This window comes from Phaenicophaeus curvirostris, chromosome 5 (assembly GCF_032191515.1).
Source record: "Phaenicophaeus curvirostris isolate KB17595 chromosome 5, BPBGC_Pcur_1.0, whole genome shotgun sequence".
NCBI lineage: Eukaryota > Metazoa > Chordata > Aves > Cuculiformes > Cuculidae > Phaenicophaeus > Phaenicophaeus curvirostris.
In genome coordinates this window covers 14292664-14314554 of record NC_091396.1, presented here as the reverse complement: position 1 = coordinate 14314554, position 21891 = coordinate 14292664, and the positions used below count along the sequence as shown (strand labels likewise).

The 21891-nt window shown below is 37.2% G+C and overlaps 1 protein-coding gene across 3 annotated transcripts in view; it reads right to left on the bottom strand.

The window, feature by feature from the left end:
• Positions 1 to 21891, bottom strand: part of INSC (INSC spindle orientation adaptor protein) — a 131624-nt gene that overhangs the window by 17450 nt on the left and 92283 nt on the right. For all 3 annotated transcript variants that reach the window (XM_069857651.1, XM_069857650.1, XM_069857652.1), the window contains exons 8-9: positions 4111 to 4282; positions 2069 to 2247 (exon numbers count right to left, since the gene is read on the bottom strand). In XM_069857651.1, coding sequence (XP_069713752.1) covers positions 2069 to 2247; positions 4111 to 4282 — 351 coding nt within the window. The remainder of the gene's footprint in view (positions 1 to 2068; positions 2248 to 4110; positions 4283 to 21891) is intronic.

Here is a 21891-nt window from a genome sequence, read left to right as displayed (position 1 = left end):
CTAGAACTTCGATTGGTCAATTGTGTGAAAGATAATAAAAAATGTTTCCACAAATATTTTAACAACAAAAGGAAGGCCAAGGAGAATCTCCATGATTTACTGGATGCAGGGGAAATAATAGTGACAAAGGATGGGGATAAGGCTGAAGTACTTAATACCTTCTTTGCCTCAGTCTTTAATAATAAGATAAGATGTTCTCTGGGTACTCAGCCTCCTAAGCCAGAAGACTTGGAGGGAGAACAGAACAAAGCTCCCATGATCCATGAGGAAATGGTTAGAGACCTGCTTCGCCAATTAGACATTCACAAGTCTATGAAGCCAGATGAGATCCATCCAAGGGTATTATCGGAGCTGACAGAAATGCTCACCAAACACCTTTCTATCAGCTATCAGCCTGGGGAAGTTGCACTTGACTGGAGGTTGGCAAATGTTACACCCATTTACAAGAAGAGCCAGAGGGAGGATTAAGGGAACTCCAGGCCTGTTAGTCTGACCTTGATGCCAGGGAAGGTCATGAAGCAGGTCATCTTGAGTGCTATCACACAGCATATACAAGACAATCAGGTGATCAGGCCCAGTCAGCATGGGTTTATGAAAGGCAGGTCCTGCCAAACTAGCCTAATCTCCTTCAACGATGACTTTACACACTTAATGGATGAGGGAAAGGCAGTGGATGTAATGTATTTGAACTTCAGTAAGGCCTTTGACATCATTTCTCACAGTATTCTGCTCAAGAAACTGGCAGCCACTGGCCTGGACAGATGCCTCCTCTACTCCGTAAAAAAATGGCTGGATGGCTGAGCCCAAAGAGTGGTAGTAAATGGAGTTAAATCCAGTTGGAGGCCCATCACAAGTGGTGTTCCTCAGGGTTCAGTGCTGGGTCCAGTTCAGTTCAATGTCTTTATCAATGACCGCGATGACGGGATTGAATGCACCCTTAGTAAATTTACAGAGGACACTAAGCTGGGATGAAGTATTGATCTGCTTGAGGGTAGGGAGGCTCTACAAAAGGATCTGAACAGGCTGGATAGATGGGCTGAGACCAACAGGATGAGATTCAACAAGGCCAAATGCAGAGTCCTGCACTTGGGGCACAACCCTGTGCAGCATTACAGGCTTGGGGAAGAGTGGCTGGAAAGCTGACTGGCAGAGAAGGATCTGGATCCCCAGATTCTGTTGGTTGACAGCTGACTGAACATTAGCTAGTAGTGTACCCAGATGGTCAAGAAGGTCAATAGCATCTTGGTTTGTATCAGAAACAGCGTGGCCAGCAGGACCAGGGAAGTCATTGTGCCCCTAAACTCAGTCGCACCTTGAATACTGTGTTCAATTTGGGCCCCTCATTACAAGAAAGACATGGAAGTCCTGGGATGCGTCCAGAGAAGAGCAACAAAGCTGGTGAAGAGGCTGGAGAACAAGTCTTACAAGTAGTGACTGAGGGAACTAGGGCTGTTTAGCCTAGAGAAAAAGAGGCTGAGGGGAGACATTATCCCTGTCTACAACTACCTGATAGGATTTTGTAGCAAGGTAGGCATTGGTCTCTTCTCCCAAGTGGTAGGTGATAGGACGAGAGGGAATAGCCTCAAGTTGCACCAGGGGAGGTTCAGATTGTACATTAGGAAAAATTTCTTCACCAAAAGGGTTATTGGGCACTGGCACAGGCTGCCCAAGGAGATAGCTGACTCAACATCCATGGAGGTATTTAAAAAACAGATAGATAAAGTGCTTAGGGATATAGTTTAGTAGTGGACAGGTGCAGTTAAGCTTGATGATATCAAAGGTCTATTCCAACCTAGTGATTCTATGAACCTATGACAAAAAAAAAATCTAGTCTCATAAATCTAGAGGTTGTTTTTTTTCCCAAATCACATTAAAACTTCATATTTCATAATGACCATAATAAAAAGGAATAGAAGCAGATAATGAAAGAGGCATTTATTGAAAAGAACCAAGAATAGGAGACATAAAAGCAACATAGATTTAATTATGTCAAAACAGACATAGAGATGAAACCTGTTGACTTTTACAGAAATGTACTCAGACAGCATTTTACTGAGAAACCTCTCACCTGATCTCGGGAATATGGAGTATCCACTATGTGTTTGTCTGAACATGCTTCTAGAAGAATCTTCATTGCGTTTAACTGGAGCAATATTTCACAAGCCATGTTATCAAAGAAAGTAATATTAGCAAGAGCTGCTGAAGCTAATAGGAAAACTTCCCCAGACGAGGCTTCTTGGCACAGTTCTAGGAATGCAGAAAATAAGTTGAATAAAAGTCATTCCTGCATTGCAAAAAAAAAACATTTAGATGTTTCAAAACAATATTTAAACATCTGCAACTTGTATTAGTAATCATAGTATCTAAGACCAAGTTCATAATCATCAAGATAAAAAAAACAAGACCAAGAATATCATGACAATTTTGTTAATTATACAGTAAGTCATATCGTTAGGTTGCTTTTTAAGTGATATCAATATTAGGCATCTTAATTTGAATCACAAAAGCAGGGGAAGGTGGTGAATACAAACCTAGACACCACGTGTTTCTAGCATTCATCTAATTAATGCAATGGTCCACCTAGTATACCATTCTGTAGGGGATAATCCACTGAATGTTGTTTAACATAAAGCTGGATTTAACTACATAAAGTGAAATGCAGGCTAACAGTAACTGATCCATAAGAAAATAATTTTGCTATATACTGTATTCTTTAGAACAAGATACAGATACATGTTGCATATCTATTTGTCTGTGGTCAGTTCATCCTGCATATATTCCAACTCCAATAAGAAATGCTGAAGACACAGCTCCCTTTTCATTCCTTGCACACATGTATTTTAGAGAAGATTTGAATCATCTGGCAATTGGATCTCAGCATGGTTTAAAAATTATACATATTACAGTAATTCAATTACTGAGTTATAAATATTACAAGGAAAATGGTGGGTGATTACAGAAAGGGCTCTTCCAAAGTTATACATGTCCTATTTTTAATGCTGACATTTCTTGAGCAGAGTATAAACTACTAAAATTCCTCTAGAACTTAAACAGAGACAATCGGGGAAATGTTCCACCTGGTGCTATCTTCTGGATAGGCTGTTCAGATTGTGGTACACTGTAATAACCTGGAAGATCGTTATAAGTAAGTTAAGTCAGATGCTTCTAGCAGTCTAGCTACAACAGAACCAAGCCCAGCACAGGTTGATTCCACCCACTGTATTCAGGGCCAATTCAGGGTGGAACCTTCAATATTTGTTGCAGGAGAGTCTGATCATAGGGAATAAATTGTTTCCTTGATTTCTGCAGCACTAGTTCAGCTTGGGCATATCAAAGAATGCCTAAATACATCTCAGATAATACCCAGGTTACACAGAATCCTCAAGCACTGGCACTACTATAGTCTCTTCTATTAAAGAAAACACAACTCTGAATTTCCAGAGCAGGGAGAGGAAGAGGACACTTCATTGAAACCTTACGATATTTGAGACGGATGGAGCACAGTGTCAGATATAAGAGATTAATTCTCTTTAGAAAGTAATGAAGATATAATATTATTTTTCTGAAATGTCTTCACGGAACAAAGTTAAGTAAAAGTTTGTTGTCATCTTTACCTCATTTTACCATGTACCAGAGACCTAGACAAAAAGGACAGGTCTTTTATCTTCTCGTAAAAATGTCCACATATTATACTATACTGTACATTTCCTGTGAAGTATCACAGAAATGTAGATGCAGTGGTGAACTTGAGTTCTAGCAAGTTTAGCAGATATACAGGAATGAACATTAGTAACTATTAGAAAATTCTTCTTTACAGACACATATGGGACAGGAGGGTACTTTGCTAAGTTTTTTCTGTGGCTCTAATGGTAGAATTTCACTCATACTATTTTGATAAATATGCATAAATGCTGTTCAGATATGGATTGGAGTAAAAAAAGTATTATGTAATTGCAGAATGCCCTGATTCAGAATTAAAAATGGCTAAGTTCTTATAACTGTTAAGAGAAGAACAGCAAACATACTTATGGAATATTTCTAATGAAAGACAGTTCTTTCCCAAACTGTCATTTTAACTAGAAGGACTCGGAAGTCCTATAAATAACTTACTAACAAGTGCTGTTACAATTTCTTCCATATTTTCCAGAAAGCTGCTGAGATGCTGAGTGAATGTGAGATGTGGAGATGTGATCTGTGCAATTACTGCTGCTGCTTCTGCATGAGTAGCTTCAGAATGAGTGTTATCAGTAAGAATGTCAGCCAGGCACAGTATCCCATCAGCCTATGGAAAAACAATAGGTATAGGTTAGAAATAATCCAGGAAATATGATTGCAACCAAAGATGGGTTTACAGTTCTCTTTTCTTGGCTATGGCTAAACTACTCATTTTATTTTCAAACATGTCTTAAACTTGGTGGCATTTATGACATAAGAAGTTTCAATTTAGCAAATACAAATGGGTTCAGAACAAGAGTTTACTCACCAGCAAAAAGCCTTGCATTTCCTTCTCCCTTGATGCTTCTGCTGAATTTATTTTGGTCAAGTAAACAAGTCTTTTCTATCAGACATCTGAAGCTAAACATTAATCCAAAAATAAGCTCTCACAAGCAAATACTAACTGCCATTATGCCACAGCCTTATTTAAGCTCTTGTCTGAGTATGTTCCACTGTGAGATTTGAACCTAAGTGTAAGTTCTTCATAGGCATATTTTTAGCCACTTTTTTCTGAATTTGTCACAAAGCCAAAACAGGGTCAAAAAATACTGTTAAGGAGAGATCCTGGCCAGACTGCACCTGATGAGGTTGCACAGCTCTGGCATTAAAGCTAGGTCCATATTTCCCCTGCTTACTTGAAAGAGAAACAGAAAATTGATGAAAATGTACATAGGTTTATGCTTTTAGACTGTCTGAAGTGTCCTAAGATCACTCTGTACGCAGTTTAACCAGATACATCATATACATATACCTTGCTCTGGATTGCAAGAGGCAACAGAGCACAGCCAACGGGATAGCTTAAACTGCAGAAGCGTACTATCTGTTAACAAACAAACACAGCAACGAATGATCTCTGTAGATGACAACATAATATGTGAACTTTCAAATTATCACAACTATGTTTCTCCCCCTATTTAACACGTCTCTGAATAATTCATCACATTGTCAGGCAGGTGGGTAGATGTGCTTAGAGGGGATAGACCATGAAGGTTTATGTAATTAATTATGGACATGTTTATGTCAAATCCACATAAATTCACTGATTAAAATCTTTATACAAATGAAACTAATGTAACTATAGAGACAGTTTACAAATGATCAGATCTTTTACAAATATCACTGAGTAATTATTTTAAAAGTGGCTATATTTATTTATTTGTTTGAAGTTCTGACAAAGTGCAGGGCTGATTACCTTATACGTTGCTCGGACAGTTTGTAGACAAGAAAAGGAGTTATGAAGGCTTAGCACTAAAATATTCTTTAACAGTAAAACAAAACCAAACTTACATTCAAGCTGCACATTCACCAAAACTCTTTCTTAGCTTTGTTGTTCAGATTGCATTCTCTGTTTGTTCAAAGCTTCCTCAGAACATGTGTGTTAAGCCATATCCATTATCTCAACAAAGGGTATTTAGCAAATCTTTTATTTACCTTTTTTTATTTATTAGTACAGAATGTTGAGTTATCTTAATTGCTTATTCTGCAATGTGTATGAATTAAATTATTTGATAAGCACTGGCAGTCACTCTATTTTACAAGAAAATCTCTCAGATTGATGCGAGCAAAAATTACCCTATGGAAGATCATTCATTGGGATTCACTTTTTAATAGGCAATAGACTATATCATTGGAACTCTAATAACATAGATAAATACAGAAGAAATTATATCTCTATTTTTCCTCAGATTACAAATGGGATTTAGTGTAGAACCTCAAGTACTGGCAAGAAAAGGAAGAATAAATTTTCAACATTAAACTCTTTCTTGACAAGCTTTCAACATTAATCTACCTACAGCAAAATATTTCCTCCTAGTTATGGCAGAATTCTACAGCTTGAAACAGCAGATTCACATAATTCACTTGGCTTCAAGGTATATTAATAGATCTCAGTGTCAAGAATTAATATATGTCCTCACAAGATGATTTAGTAGCCAAAGTGTGCTAGACAATATCATATGCAAAAACCCCCAACTTTGTCACCTTGAAACCTCCCCACATCACACCTCGTCTAGGGTCTGAAGGATGCTAATAATGTCAGTACAAAAAGTTAAATATATGCCAAGGCATTCAAAAAATACTTCACAAGAAAGTCCTTCTAAGACCTGGTCACAGGATACAGCACTCTTTAGCCCCAAACGTACTGGTTAAAATTCTCTTAGCCAAATCTTATTCAGTGACCTCAATAAAATTACTTTAGAGTAGTTTTATGCTTTTTCAGAACAAGTAATGCCTTATGAAAGCCATTTACAAGAACATAGTTAGGTTTTTCCATCACTGCTGATTGTTTACATCTACACTGTAAAATAAAAACTTCTAACAATACAAGAGCTGTATTCAACTTGTAAATTACATTTTTGAGTTTTTTATTTGATAAGATTTTTTTATTTGATAAGATTTTTTTTAAAAAAAATGAGTTGCTGAATTGTAAATAGAAGTAGATACATGGTTTTGTTCAACAAAGATAAAATACATATTTTGGATCCACAATAAACAGCATCCGTTAGTTTTTCCCCTTTCTATGTAAAATACTAACAAATTCAGCCTAAAATTCGCTCTATACACTTGACTCCATCTTAAATATAGAAAATATAATAAAATAGTTCTACTGCAGGCAACACCATTTATAAGTGTCTAGAAATAAATTTTAAAATGACAGGGGAACAATCTAATAAAAGCACTTTAACATCCAAAAAGAAATTGCTGTTCAAAGCATTTTTATAATTAGCTTTCACACTGAAAGGAACTTTGGATGGCTGCCCTGTTTTCTGTTTAATTTTGGTGAAGTAATCAGCTAAATGTCAAATCTGTTCATCACCTTGGCAATACAAAAGAACCAGTCAGCCAGATAATGCAAACAAATGAATTCCATGAACGCAACAAGACTCTGTAGAGACCCTGCATTTGAGGAATGTGTTCAGTAAATGCCTGATCACTAATATTTCAATATCGATAACTGGAAATATGCCACAGATTTGCATCCTTACAAGCATAGCCTTGTTACAGAAACTTAATCCAAGTGACAAAATAAATACTTGACTGCTTTACTGCACAGATTGAGTCTTCTAAAAGGAAATAATGTCTTTTCTCTGCAACGGGAAAGAAAGAGTTCTGGGGCAGCCCTCTTCTTTCTTCAGCATACCTGTTTTTCTTCCTAAAAATATTAAATAAACCTAAGCATCTGTTCAAGATACCAATACAGAAGTTCAGATGAATTGCATTAATGGCTTCATTATTTGAAATATGGTATACAACAACAGTCTTAACTCCCTGCTTTTTACAAGGAGGTCCAACGCAGGCTTTCCATGCCACTCCAGGAACCAAGACCTATTGCCTTCCTTCTTAATAATGTCTGTTTTCATTTGAATAAAATACTGCTGAAGGCCTTTTCTCATACCACGACTTTCTCTAATGTTCCTGTTTACCTGCTTTTAACACTCAGATGATCTCTACATATTGGTAAACTTTCTCAAAGGTTTTCTCACATTTTCTAAATTGATCTCTGAAGTCATCTTTCTGAGATTGGAAAGCCTTACAGGCTGATCAAATCTATGGATAACACCATCAGCCTACAAGTGGGTGGTTGTAGTAAGCAAACCAGGAGATTCCAAAGCAGTTTTAAAGGAAGAATAGAAAGCACATCATAAGATCAGATACAAGACAGCAGATGTGGAAACAAAATCACAAAGGGGATCATCTCATAAACATTGTCTCAACCTTCCCAGAGGGCAGAGGAGAATTTCAAAAGCAGAAGCTGCGTCAAACAGTAAAGACCTGACAGATCAGAGTTGTATTAGTTTTATACTTTCACACATGCTGTGTACTAACACCTCCAACTTGAAGCTAGGACAGGTTAACTATATAGGTGCAGATATAAACATTAGCAGAATAAATAGAAACTGCAAAATTAGATAAAAACCCAAACACATTAAAATTTATGGGATGAGGAAGACACAGAAGGAAAGAAGAAAGAAAAAATCACCATATTTAGAAAATGCTTGAATACTCTGCTCAGCATTGAAAATATCATCTAGTACAATCCATATACCATTATTTTGATGACTTGTTACTTATGAAATTAATTCCTGATCACCAAGGCTGATGTATATTCTATGTTAACTTCTGTAACTTATTCTGCACCGCTAGAAGGCCTAAATATTTTGTTTCTGTGTTTAAAGAAAAGAAGGGAGAAGGAAAAATGTGTTCTGTCTTGCATGTAATGATCTTTCATGTTTGAACAGTTATGCTGCCAAGTGCTCTGCAGATAAAAACTGCCTTAGCTCCCCTAACTGAGAACTGTGCTGATTTATATCAGATGAAGATTTGGTCAGCTCTTTTTAAAGTGAAATAATATATTAATAGAGTGATGTCATTAAAATGTCCACAAATACTATTCTAACTAATCAAAGATAATTCAGCAATTTCATAGCAGCAGCAGCAACTAGAGAACAAAACTGCAATGATTTTTATAAATACTGCTGTACAACAGTGGTCATGGGACCTGATTTACAAGCCATGTTACATACTCTACATAATAGTGTGGGGCTGAATAAAGATGGAATGGTTCCCAAATCAGTAGCTTTAAAGCAGCTGGCAATAATCTTAGCTTTGTATCTAAACTGGCTGTGAGTGGGTGCTATAGTTCATGGCAACTTATACTAAAGCTTCCTTTTTAAATGTCACTCCTTCAGAATTTACTTAAGATAATAGAGAGGTATTTGTTCTTCCTCTATCAGCCATAGAGGGGCAGTATGAAGATGATCCCAGCTGTATGAGGAGTGTTGTTATTGTATCAGCTTGAAGGATGCAGAACACGTGGCAATGCCCAAGTACCTCTTTTTGTCAAAGAGGTAAAAAAGAATAAGTCATTTTACAGAAAGGATGGACAAAACCAATAATATCAACATGCCACTCTTTTTTTGTCTTTGCTTCAAGAATTAGAGTGGCTTTGAGCTTCCTCACTTTTGAAGGCTGATATGAAGGGTAAGCTAGTCTTCCAAAGTAGTTGATAAAAGAAACCAGGAACTGCACTGCTTTTAGTCTAGCAACTCACATATTCCCCCACCCAAAAATTACATCTTGCACTCCTTCAGGCTACCTTCTACAACCACAGGTCAGCTACCCAAGGATACATTCAACTTTCCTGCTCTATTCCTCCCATACCTCCAACTGTATAGGATAGGAGCTACGTGGCTACAAAGGGCAAGAGGAAGAGAACTGCATAGGAATTCTTTTGTAGTTATGTAGAAGCCATCTGTAGTCATCTGTGGTACAGATCCTTCTCCTCAGTCACTGTTGGTGTTTATATAATTGGGATGAATTGATAAAACAGAAGGAAAACTACTGTGCACAAATAAACATAGTGACTTAGGAGAAAAAAAAAGTAGTTAGAAAGACCTATATATTCAGCATTAGTTACATACTTTTTCTCCTCTGTCACAACTAGAAGACAATCACAGTATGTTTTATCTGTAATCTCAGGAGCGTATAAGAATAGGGGAGAACTATTTGTGTTCACATATGATAAAGGTAGAGAATAAGTTCTTCAAGTTATGTGGCAAAGACAAGGGCCAAAGATTTCTCAGATTCTTTTGTCCTACATTTTGGAGGGCTGAATATACTGACTTGATTTTAAGCTGCAGGAATCCATTCCTATTTGTAGGATTTTCTTGATATCTGCATTACAAATTCCAGAAAGTGTACATTTGTTTCTTTTAAATAATGGATAAGGCTTTATATATCATACTTTGGGGTCGGAATGTCATTAAAATGGAGCTATACAGACACAAAAAGACTCAGCAACAAGATGAGAGGAACTGTCATGTGTTATATAATAATGCTGAACAAGATACTGGGAGCAGAAGTCTGAATTAGGGATACATAATACACTACTAGTTTTCACATAGCCCTCATTTTTATTTACCCTGGGGGATCATAGTATGAAAAAAAAAAAAAAAACACCTTAACTATCCCTATAAACAAACAAGGGCTCCAGGGTTATGCATAGCAGGGCACTCCAGAAAATGAGATATGCTTACTGAAAAAAAACATGCTCCGATCATCTGCTTTTAAATAAATAATGTCATGGACTCTTCATTGCATGAGGGCATATTCTCAAATGCTCTGTGTCTGGCATTTAAAAACAAGAACACACTTTCAACATGTTTGATTACTTTATATCATTTAGGCTTCGGTGTGACACCATAGATTTTATTTTCAAGAAGTGTCTGCTAGTGTACCTCTTTGTGAGAAAATAATCCCATGCGCAACACATTCACATTATTAGAGGACCCTCTTTATCTATTACAATAATGAGAAAGGGACTTTATCCAAAAAGAACAGCATGGAGGTCACAGCCAGAGAGTCAGCTATTATCAGCTAATCTAACTTTTCATAGTGTCTTTCTTCTCTCAGGAAAAGTCTCTGATAATCTTGGTTCTAGAATTCCGGGTGTGCTTAAGTCAATACTTTCAAAGCTTAACATGATTATGCTAAAGAGTTAATAAAAAGGGCTTATTATTTTTAATTAGTACTGCAGTTTCACATACGACTTCTCTAATCAGGTTATAATTCTTGAACAGGTCATTATACCATGAAGATATAAGCAAACATAACCGTACCCTATGCCCAAAGTATGACAATGCAAACACTACAGCAGGAAGTAGCAAGATATACTAGAAAGACAGAGAGCATGAATAAGCAACAGAGATAGCAGAGGGTATCTCTTTTTTTACTGTTACTTAAATATGAGATTCTATAAATGCATTCAGAAACAGATCTGCATGGAGTTTTCCTGCAAATGTTTCTCATTTCAAGAGTGTCAGTTGGTTTAGCCTAAAAAATACCCAGAAACTCTGAAACACAAGGGTTCTGCAGTATTTTAATCACATGTACACTAGTTAAACACACCATAACAGTAAGATATTTATCTAAAATAATATACTGAATATGTGCAGTAACATGTACATAAAGTTGGGGTTTATGTTTAAATTCATATAACTACCAAGACTGACTCAGTACTTCAACCATGATGTTCTTTCTAAATCCTTGTATTGCTTTTAAGAAAAGCACTATGAGGCATATATTGTTAATATAAGTATTTGCTACATTCATTAATTCACAATGGCTATTCAATTATTTTAATAAATTAATTTAAATAAATTAGCTCCAGAGCAGACCTTGTACATGCCAGATTTTTACTGGCAGAGACTTTTTACAAGCAAGTTATAGAGCTTTATGATAGCTATTTATAATGAAAACATTCACAGCACTTTAGTTATAAAACTTTTAGTGAGCAACTCAATAAAACTCCATTCGTGTTGTAATAACAACAGAGGAAATTGCTATCCTTATGGAAACAAGAATTTTTTAAAAAGTGAAAAAGTAGCAGTTTTCATCTGGTGAAAATTGATGAAACTTTACTGGCTGTAGCAGACTCAAGCTATTTGGTCCTAAGATTCTCCGCCTGACAGTTAAGTAAATCTCCTTGGGTCTTCTACAAACATTGACTGCAGTGGCAATAAAATAATTTCATAATTGATTTAAGCATAAGAAATTCAAGTTTAAGGTCAGCTGAAAACTTTATGAGCGGTCAGAGGTCTACTATGAGCCATCAGGTAAAATTATCTCAGAGATTTTTGTCCTTCCCAGTACTGCTCTTTGGTCAAATCTAGGTGCTATATTGATTCTATGTTAGAAGAAATAGGGACAATGCTAAGAGGCTAAGAAAACTGAATATTTTTACAAGCTGAATTTTGATTTTTGTTTTACTCAATATTGTTTGCTGCCTTACTAGCTGCCAATGTAAACAAGCATCCTCTTAATTTGGTACACTTTCAGTAGAGATTATCTTTTCAGCAAGCAAAGATACTTACAACATAACACTTTGATAAAGGAGCAGTTCAAGTCTGCATTCAAAATCATTTACAAGTCAGGCTTATTTTCATTAAGTGATCTCTCATCAGAAAAGCATATCGGAACTCACAGAAACTGGATTTACCCGGTGAGTAGATTCCAGTTCCAACAGCCCAGACTCTTCTCCAGTTATTTTGTATGGAAAAAACGTATGAGCACTATGTTACGGTAAAGATGAAACCTCAACTTGCCATATTTTAGCTAGGAAGCTTCACAGATCTAGGCAAACAATCATGTTGTTGAGGAAAGTCTCAAATTCTGTTCTGATTCTGTCATCCTGTCACTGACTGTTTTACTAACAGTGTCCCTAAACTTTTCGCCAGTTTATTCCCTCAGAATAATACTCACAAGAAATGTTAAACCAGAAGGAAACTAACAACTAGCAAGCACTAAATATCAGCATTCCCCATTAACACTCAAGGTTCACTTCACATAAGCAGTGAAGACTCTCATTCCATATTCCAAACCAACTTAATCCTCCAGTTCTGTAAATCTGTGACAGAAATTTCGCATGATCAGGCTCCTTTCTACCACCTGCCAGTCCATAAATAACCCAAGAAGAGCCACTTCATCTCTCCACAGAATGGTACAGGGCTTCTCCTGGCTCCAGGAAGGCTCCCAGGAGTAGGACCCGTTCTCTTCTGTTTCAGAGGGAAACATGGATAATATCATGGGACATCTAGAAGAGTTACTATAAAAGCATAAAAACTAGAAATATTTCTGGTGAATCTATTTTAGAATAAAATATTTTTTAAAAAATATTTTAAAAATTATTAAAACAAAAATACTTTTACAATATTACTCTACAACTGACAAAGAACAAAAGGAAAAAATAATTGTGAACTTCCTGGACTGGAAGCAGTTTCAGCCATCTCACACAGTACAGCTGCATCCAGCATCACTGGGCAGCACATCGAGCCCTGATCACATTCTTCTTACACTTTGGAAAGTGATGCAACAAGACTCAGATAGCTCTGTAAGCAGTGGCAGTGACCACTAGGAAAAAGCTAGTACAAAGTCTGCGTTATATCACTCTCACGATATTTTACCAGATAGGAATTCAGTATATTTTTGAAATTTACTTTTACCGGTGTCTGATGGAGATGGTAAAATCAATATAAAGAAGTTATGCCAATTAGTAGCCTCCAAATAAAAAGCTCAGGCCAATAATTCTTACACATTCTCTAAATATAACTTACTTGGACAATGAGATATTCTAGTAAATATTGTTCAATATTTGATCTTGGACTGAGCATCTGGTGCGGTGACAACCACTCTCTCTTCCACTTTTAATGAACAAAGACTATGCCACAGGCTTTGTTTCACACAAAATGTGTGAAATGTGCCTTACAAACCAGGCACATCAGTCATATGACAAAAGTCTTGTTGTTCCCCAGTGAAGCTGAGAGCCATCAATTAAAGCTTTTCTACAGGATCCAGACCTGGTAGAGCTAAGAACTGTTCCACATCCATATTGTCCCAAATTTTACTGTAGGTCTTTACAGTTATGAGTACTCTCAGACTATCTGGACACCTAGATGTTCTGTTCACAGTGTCTGCTCTAAAGTTCTGCTCAACAACCTAAACAACAGTTGGTACATTGAACAAGTGGGCTTTTGTTTTCAAAATATGTATAAAGTGTCAGTTCTTGAAGAGACTTTACGTGTCTTTGTACATACAATAGTTAGCATTATAGGCTTTGGGTCTGTGAATACGCCTTTTCCTAATATCCAAGTCAAATACTAGTAGCATTTATTTCAATATTGTTCCGCATTAAAATAATTTCCATATTGCCAATAACAAAGATAGAAGCAACACTGTCGGAGTACTCAAATGCTTTCATTCAACACTTTCTAGCAGTCTTTCCTGAAAGCATATGGACAAAAGCTTGTCACAACCATGTGAATTTTTTTAACTGTGAGATATTTAAATATCAGTAAGTTTACTAGATGTGTCTTCCTAATCCCAAAACAGCTAAATTACCAATCATACATACATGATATCGCCCTTGAATATATACACATTTTATATGAATTTTCACCTTACTTTTCCTTTCTGGCAGTGTTATGCCATTCTTGGAAGTTGAAACTACTAGTTGAAAATTTTAGATAGTACAAATTTTACATTTAATATTCAGACCCCAAAGACAACATGTGTTTATAACAGCACACAGACTTCAGCAAAGCAATGTAGAGGGAGGGATCTAAGTGCTTTTCTAAAACACATTTTAAACCACTTTGTAAATCTTCTCTCATACATCTAGGGAATTTTTGAAACAACACATTTGCTTCTCATTGACTTCTGATTTCCACTCAGATCTTCTCAGGTCCAAAAATCCATCACCATGAACTCTGGAGATTCATTAGGCACATCATTAAGCAAAGTTGCCTTTATAGTGAAGTAGATCTAGATGATCCTTGCCATGGCAGAAACTTAAGGCTTCCCACTCTTTATGCTCAAAGCCTCCAGAATGTTACTTTATCATCTCCATTGCTAACTGTTATGGACTAGGTGTCCAGCTGCAGCAGACGTATTGGCTGGGCTTCAATAGACCGCTATGGCTTAGAACCTTCATTGTCTTACTGAAGAGCACCATTAACCAGAGGTAAAATACCACAGTAATTACAAACCAAGATGAATGTTTAAGATAAATGCAAGGCAGTATCTTCTGCAAAGCCTGAAGAATTTTTAAGGAAAGTGCAATCAAGTCTCTGTTCACAACAGCTGAACATAAACTATTCTCCTTACTAAAAAAAAAAATCCAAAACCTATCTAGTCAACCATCTTTTACTGATCTTGAACAACCGATCTTTCTTAATTCAATTGTAAAACTTATTCCATGTTACTGAAAAAGTCTGTTATATCCTTTCCTATCTCTCACTCTCTCTGTTATTTCCTCTTTTCTGCAACTCTGAAATACCATTTATTGCCTCATCCTGACTGGCTGCTTCTTAGATTCAGAAGTCAGCACTCGTAGCTTTCTTTAAAAGCCAAGAGGGAAAAGGAAGAAAAGAGCCAATGCCATCTCTGCTTAAAATTACTTTCTTTTCCATTACTACTTTCAGCAATTGCCATACTTTGTGGTTTGTTTAGGATTTTTTCTGTAAGAAAAATCAATTATAATTACTAGAGTATGTCTCAATTACATGTCCTTTTCGGGGATGAAAGTCTGCATCTGATTATTGGACTTCTCTCTCCTAATGCCTCGCCTCCTCCAATGCCTTAGGTCCTAGATGCCTTACCTTCTTCATATATTTTGTCTCAAGTCCTTCATTTTGACTAGTTCACACAAGAGAGGAAACCTTCTAGATAAAAAGTGGTAAACCTGTGACAAAAATTAGATGCCAATGTGTTATTTAATATTTAAAGTAGTACAACATCATGTTTGGATCAGTCATGAACTTCACGTCACATACTTGAAGAAGCTTCTTACTCGTGAGTGATTTAATTTTGATCACGCACCGTGTCCTATAAAACCAAGATAAACATCTACTTACCTATCACCATATAATGCTTGGATAAATGCCATTGTAATGATGTTACCTATTAGCATTAAAATAAGCAGTCATTTCTCCAGAAATTATGAGAGTATATCTTACACTGCATAGTAACCTAATCAACAAGAAGTCCTAGTGACTTAATGGGATCACTTGCAAAACACAGTACCGCAATGGTGAAAGAGCACGCACTTAATAAGCAGCCTCTTCTGTCTCATGACTTTTTCATCTTTGAAAACATTCTAAAGTGTGTAAATAAACTGGTCCACTTTATTGTTCTCTCTTCCTTAAACCCTTTCTTAGATGCAACCAAGAGCTCCTTGAAAATGCTTTCCTGCACACAGCCCTCCTTACAGATCTAAAATTATTCCAGCATGGCCAAAATGCCAAAGCATCCAGTGTCTAAAACATAATGTTAAAATAATGCAAAAAAAGGGGGCAGATGTTTCTAAACCAGTTAAAAATGAAAATTTGAAAATTTGCTAGGACTCAGATCGTGATTCACATTAATCACAATTTTATAATAACATCAGATACTGAATAGTCATGCAACCTGGAACTTAAATCTGAGATCAATGGCTTTAGATACACAGGAATGTTACTCTACTTCATTTGATTCTTTTTGGCATTACAAGTCTGTTTCTCCCAAATCCCTGTTCATCACAATTATTTGCAATACGTGACTCCTGAGAAAACAATAAACAGATGATGACATGTAGCCTCATTCCCCATGGAGCAGTGTGTTGACCAGCCGCATAGTAAATAATATATTATTTAGAGAAATCTGATGCTCTATGCACATTGTGACGTATAAAAGACTCCACATTACAGGAGGATTGATCTGCTTACAGCTTATCATTAATGTACATTTATTTCTGGTGGTTCTACTGTTAGCATTGCCTGATTTTCAAATATTAATATATGTTCCCTAAAGACTTCTTTCCCACCTAGATGACATACATCTGGCATTCCTCCTGTTCTCACACCTCTCTCACGCAACTTTACAGCTTATTCAGACTATTGCATCTAAGCCTAGACTGTGACTGAATAAGAAGCCATGCTTTACTTACATTTCTCCTTGCCCCCACGCACACGTGCTGCTCTTCACTTTCTCTCAAAGATTTTGAGGTTGATACTATTGTTATTCATGCAGTACTTTCAGGGCAGTAGGAGTACAGGGCCTTTTTCCTCCAGTCTCCAGGATGCTCCTGCATTAGGTGTTGACTAATATTTTTTAACTAATGTAGCTAAAACAGAGGGTCTATCCCGTAGGAAAATGGCCTTTACAGTATCCAGAGTTTGTTGTGAACAAATAGTTAAATGCTCAGGTAGCCTAAACTTTTCAGATTAAAAGTCCAGTTGGAAGGTGAGAGTTCTTAATTTAGAGCACTTAAGTTGTGCATAGTTTTAGTCCTCGAAGACCTGCCTTCCCACATCTGTACCTACAGTCCTAAACTCAGGGTAGATTTGGGCAAGCCTTAGCCAGCAACAGAAACTCTGCTGTAATTCCAGGCTCCACTGGGTGCCACTATTGCATAACGCAAGGTGTGGTTTATGCTATGAGTCAAAAAACTGTGGTGAGGTTTTCAAAACTTGTTCAGAGTGTTGCGATTCATTTTTCATGTCCTTACAATGCTATATGATAATTCTTTTAGAGACAGAAATACAGGGAGGATTTAATTCCTCCTAGATCACTACAGATAAAAGGCTAAAATGCAGAAATGTTTAGATTCTTTCCTGATTTTGTACTTGAATAAGCCTTTTAGTCCCATGAGTGAATCTGTTCCTCTGTGTTGACTAATAATCAATTTAGCATCCTATTTTGACCTATCTTTATCAACATCTGAAGGGACAATAACCACGTCTTCATGTAAAGAGCTTTGATGACAGCTTGACTCCTGCAAGAGTAAAAGCTTCCCACAAATGCATAGGTGAATTGACAACATTCAACATTCTTAAACTGTGTGAACATCAGAAGGATGGCAGTAAGCTGAAAATACATTATCAACCAACTTTTAATGGCCATTCAGTATGAGTTTTATGGAATGGATGCAATTTCCATTTGATGATTGGTGGGTATCCACAACTTGCTAGTGACTTAACCTGGAATCCAAAAATACTGAAGTTTCATGTTACAAATCTGTTTCAGAAATTCTAGCCAAACAACAAGGTCACCTTCAGTCTGTTTATTTCTCAGCATCCCTGCTCTAGGAGGTTGCTTGCTTTTTTCCAGGATTCTGATAAATAAATAATACGAAGATATAACTTCACTCTTACCTAATGGAAGATTTTGAGAGTTTACACTAAACATGAAAAAAATCTTACAGGCAAAAGACTATTATAAGGAGATATCATGTTGTTATTTTTCATACTATGCATTTGGCAGAAATTGCCTAACCATAACTGTTTCAAGTCGCCAAAGACAGGGGAAACAGTGCCTCTGTGTTTATGAAACCTGCTTCTTTAATTTCTGGTCTTTCCTCTCACTCCCCTCAACACTCTTATCTGGTAGTCAGTTGGTAGCATCAGTAAGTACAGGACTTTATGCAGTTGAACTTTGAAAGGATTTTAGCCTTTTTCTAGCAGAAATCCAAAATACTTTCTTGAAATTCTGCTATATCCTAACACAGTCTTTCCTGCAAACAGACAGGTATGTGAGTCTGCCAGTGTCAGTTGTGTTATCACACAGATGGGCAGAAAAGGACAACGTGTAAGCAGTTGTCTGGCAGTACAGGCTCCTCTAGGGCAAGGAAGAAGCAGCAGGAAGAAAGAAAGAAAGAGACAATGTAACGAAGCATAGAAATCAACAGAAGTAAACAGCAAGCAAACTGGCTCTTAATCTGACCCACATTTTTTTCACAGCCAACTAAATCACTGTTTCTGCACAGCAAAACCGATCTCTGGTAGAGGTCTGGAGGCAACAGACAAGCCCAGTGGCCCTGAAATTCGGTTATTTCTGCATCACAGAGAAAAATCACAAGTGGCTGTTGGTGGTTAAAAAGAAACATCAAGTTATTTGGTAAGGTAAACTGCTAAGTTTAATAAATTCACCCAGGGCAGGAAGTAGAATTACTTGTAAAAGAAAATTGAGACAGAAGTAATATTTCACTTTCATACAACAGCCCTCCTAGGACTCTCTTCTCAGCACGCAGACTGTTGTTCATCACACATGGCAAACTGCAGGAATGACTATCACCCATGCAGCTCTTCCCGTTATGCCAACTTATTGAATCATATTAAACAAGACAAAACAACTATCCACCAGCTCTTTAAATTAATATGTGGCTATTAGGCATGTGTGTGGACGTAACTGAAATGTCACAGATGGGAAGAAGATCAGGTTTATAAATCAATTTGTGCTACCACAAAACTGGAAAAATCCTATCTTTCCATTAACAGATGAACTGAAAAAATTTCAGTAGGAGAAAGTCCCAGTCCTACTTCCAGGAATCTACAACACATGTATTCTTTCCTACTTTACCAATGGCTGGGCTAAGGAAGTTGCCTGTTCATGGCCACCAGAAATGCTTTCCAAAAGGGTCTTGTTCTGCCTTCAGAGTTCTTCCAAGAAATGGTCAGGCTACTAAAGACTTCAGTCTCAGCATTGCTGTCTCATTTTATGTTTTTGTTGGGTATTACTTTTGTTCTTTTTCTGTTAGGTCTCATTCCTACCCCCCATGTCCTAAAAATTAATTAATCAGGGATGCAGGTCAGAAATTAAAAGATGCTAAAAGAATTTTATCCGACCTAAACATGGCAGATTGCAGCACTACTCGGTACAGATGAAGATTTGTAGAAAATACACTGACCAGGGAATGTTTTCATAACATGCATGTGATGATATTATCACATGCAGATCTTGCATGGTTCTAGTAGTACATTTTCATGTGACAAGGTCTCTGGTGGCACAGGACTTCAGCTTCAACCTCATGCACATTCAGCTCTGCACTGCCTTCAATCAGATGAGGGCTGTCGCACACTCCACTCAGAAAGAGGTTCCTTTGAAAATGGGCATCAAATTTCCATAGATGCACACTTCCTTAAAAAAAAAATGGGTGCATGGGAGAAAAGGCTATAAAGTCTTCAGGGGCAGAAGCAGTGCTTTTAGCTGGTATCTCAACCACTTGGTTGTAATTAAGGACAGCAGTGTAGGAACTAGCAAAACTAATAATACAATTTCTGCTTTACAACGATATAATAGTTCACAGCCCCTGAAGTTAACAAGTAGGCTATATCATGAGTTCAGCCTTTCAGCAGTAGCTATCTTGCCTTTGGAGAGTGCAGGAAGTTTCTTCCTTCTTCAGCAAGATTACAAAAAAAAGTTCAAATCATAGTATCACAGAAAGGTTTGTGTTGGAAGGGACCTTTAAAGGTCATCTAGTCAAAACCCCCTGCAATAAGCAAGGACATCTTCAGCTAGTGTGCTGCTGAGAGCCCTGTCCAGCCTGACTTTGAGTGTTTCAGGGATGGGACATCTGCTACCTATGGTCTCTTCTGCTGATCATTTAACATTCAGATAAGAGAAAGAAAGCATACTTTCTCCTCCAGCTTGCTATTAATTTCATAAATATATATAGATGTGGTTAATTTTCATAGCTGGTAGCACACAGACACGTTTTTGAGAAGGTCTGAAGAGACATTGTGACAATTCTAGGATGACAAAGGGTAAAACCAAAAACTGTTTCTCCAGAATTGGAAAGAATCACAAATGTCTGAACGAATAATCTGCTCCAAGACACCAGTCTCCAAAAACCAAGGACAAAGTACTATTGGCAACATCATGGTATGCCTGACAAGACTGCATGAAAGAAAGCATTGGCTTCCAGTTCAGGTAGATGTTGTGACTGATTGCTGCTGTGGGAATGAAACTAGTACAAGGAGATGAGCACAGACAAGTCTTCATCAGGAACAAGAAAAACACAAATGACAGTTCATGACCTCTGCTTTCACCAGTGGATAATGTCCACTGTTGTCCTTATCACTCAAGCCCTTTTGTGTTGCTCTTCCTTAGCAAGCCTGTTTCATCTGAATCCCTGGCTTTTTGCTTTTTCAGTGCTATATTCTCATTTTCTGACTCCACAGACAGGTCCTCTTGGGTTGGCTCTTCTGCTTCGCTGCAGCTCTCAGAGAGGAATACAGTTTTCTCTGCCATGACAGCAGGTTTGCCATTCTCATAGCAACGGCAGCACTCCTCAATACTTTGGCTGTGACAAAGGTTCCTCTCTTCTTCATTGATGCCAATTACCTCATCATTTTTTCTGCATTAAGTCATGACCATCCCTTCCCATGATGAGATCAGATAGGAGGGTTTCACTGTACAGATGCTCCTTATCTTCCACATCCTACATTCCTTCTGCCAGCTCTTCCACAGAGATCAGAATAATGCACAAGGATTTTGTACTATTTGCAGCTTAAGCAATTGGAATTAATATAGACAAGGATACAAGAGGGATTTTTGTGGGTGCCAGAGACTTGATAAAAGTAACTGCTTTACTAGGGCAGCAGAGCACTGTACCAGTACAAGTAGGTTTATTTTTACAGTACCTATTAGAGATATGCTTGCTTCTCGCAAAATAATCTTCCTCTCTATTTTTCTTCTTCATTTATATCTGCTGGATCTGGAGGATGAGAGCCCCTCTTATCATTCATGCAAGCAGCCACCATATAAGAAAAACACACTGGTTTATTACAGACAGGTTTATCACTAAACAATGCAACTATTATATGCTTACAGTCATCCAGCAACATAATAGTGCATGTTTTTCTCTATGTGCTCTTTTGCACCTTTTGTGTGCTTGTCACCAGTCAGAGGACACAGCTGCAGAAATGTTCATGGAACCTTAGCAAAGAAACTGCAGACCTGAAGCCATTAAGATAAACTGTCCTAATACTGAAGAAAGAGCTCCTCCTGAAGGCAAAAACTGAGACCTGTGGCTCTAAGTTATTTGAATTTTTCATGTGTCTATATTGCATAAGAAGATGATTAAAAAAGTATTATTACTTGCACCATATCGAGCCTTAGGTCCAGAAAAACAAATAGACAATCCAAGGAGTCTAGTTACAGAAAAGCAAACAAAAGTGCAAACAAGCTCCATTTACAAACATGGAGGAACTTCAGCATGCAGACAAGGCAGCAGTATGTGCTGGGAAATGACAGTAGAGTGATTACTTGCCAGAGAACTAGCACACTGCTTGGCATCACTTAAAGTGAGTAATGGATTTCAGTATTCATTGATGGACTACGATGGTCATTGCTTGCATTATATTA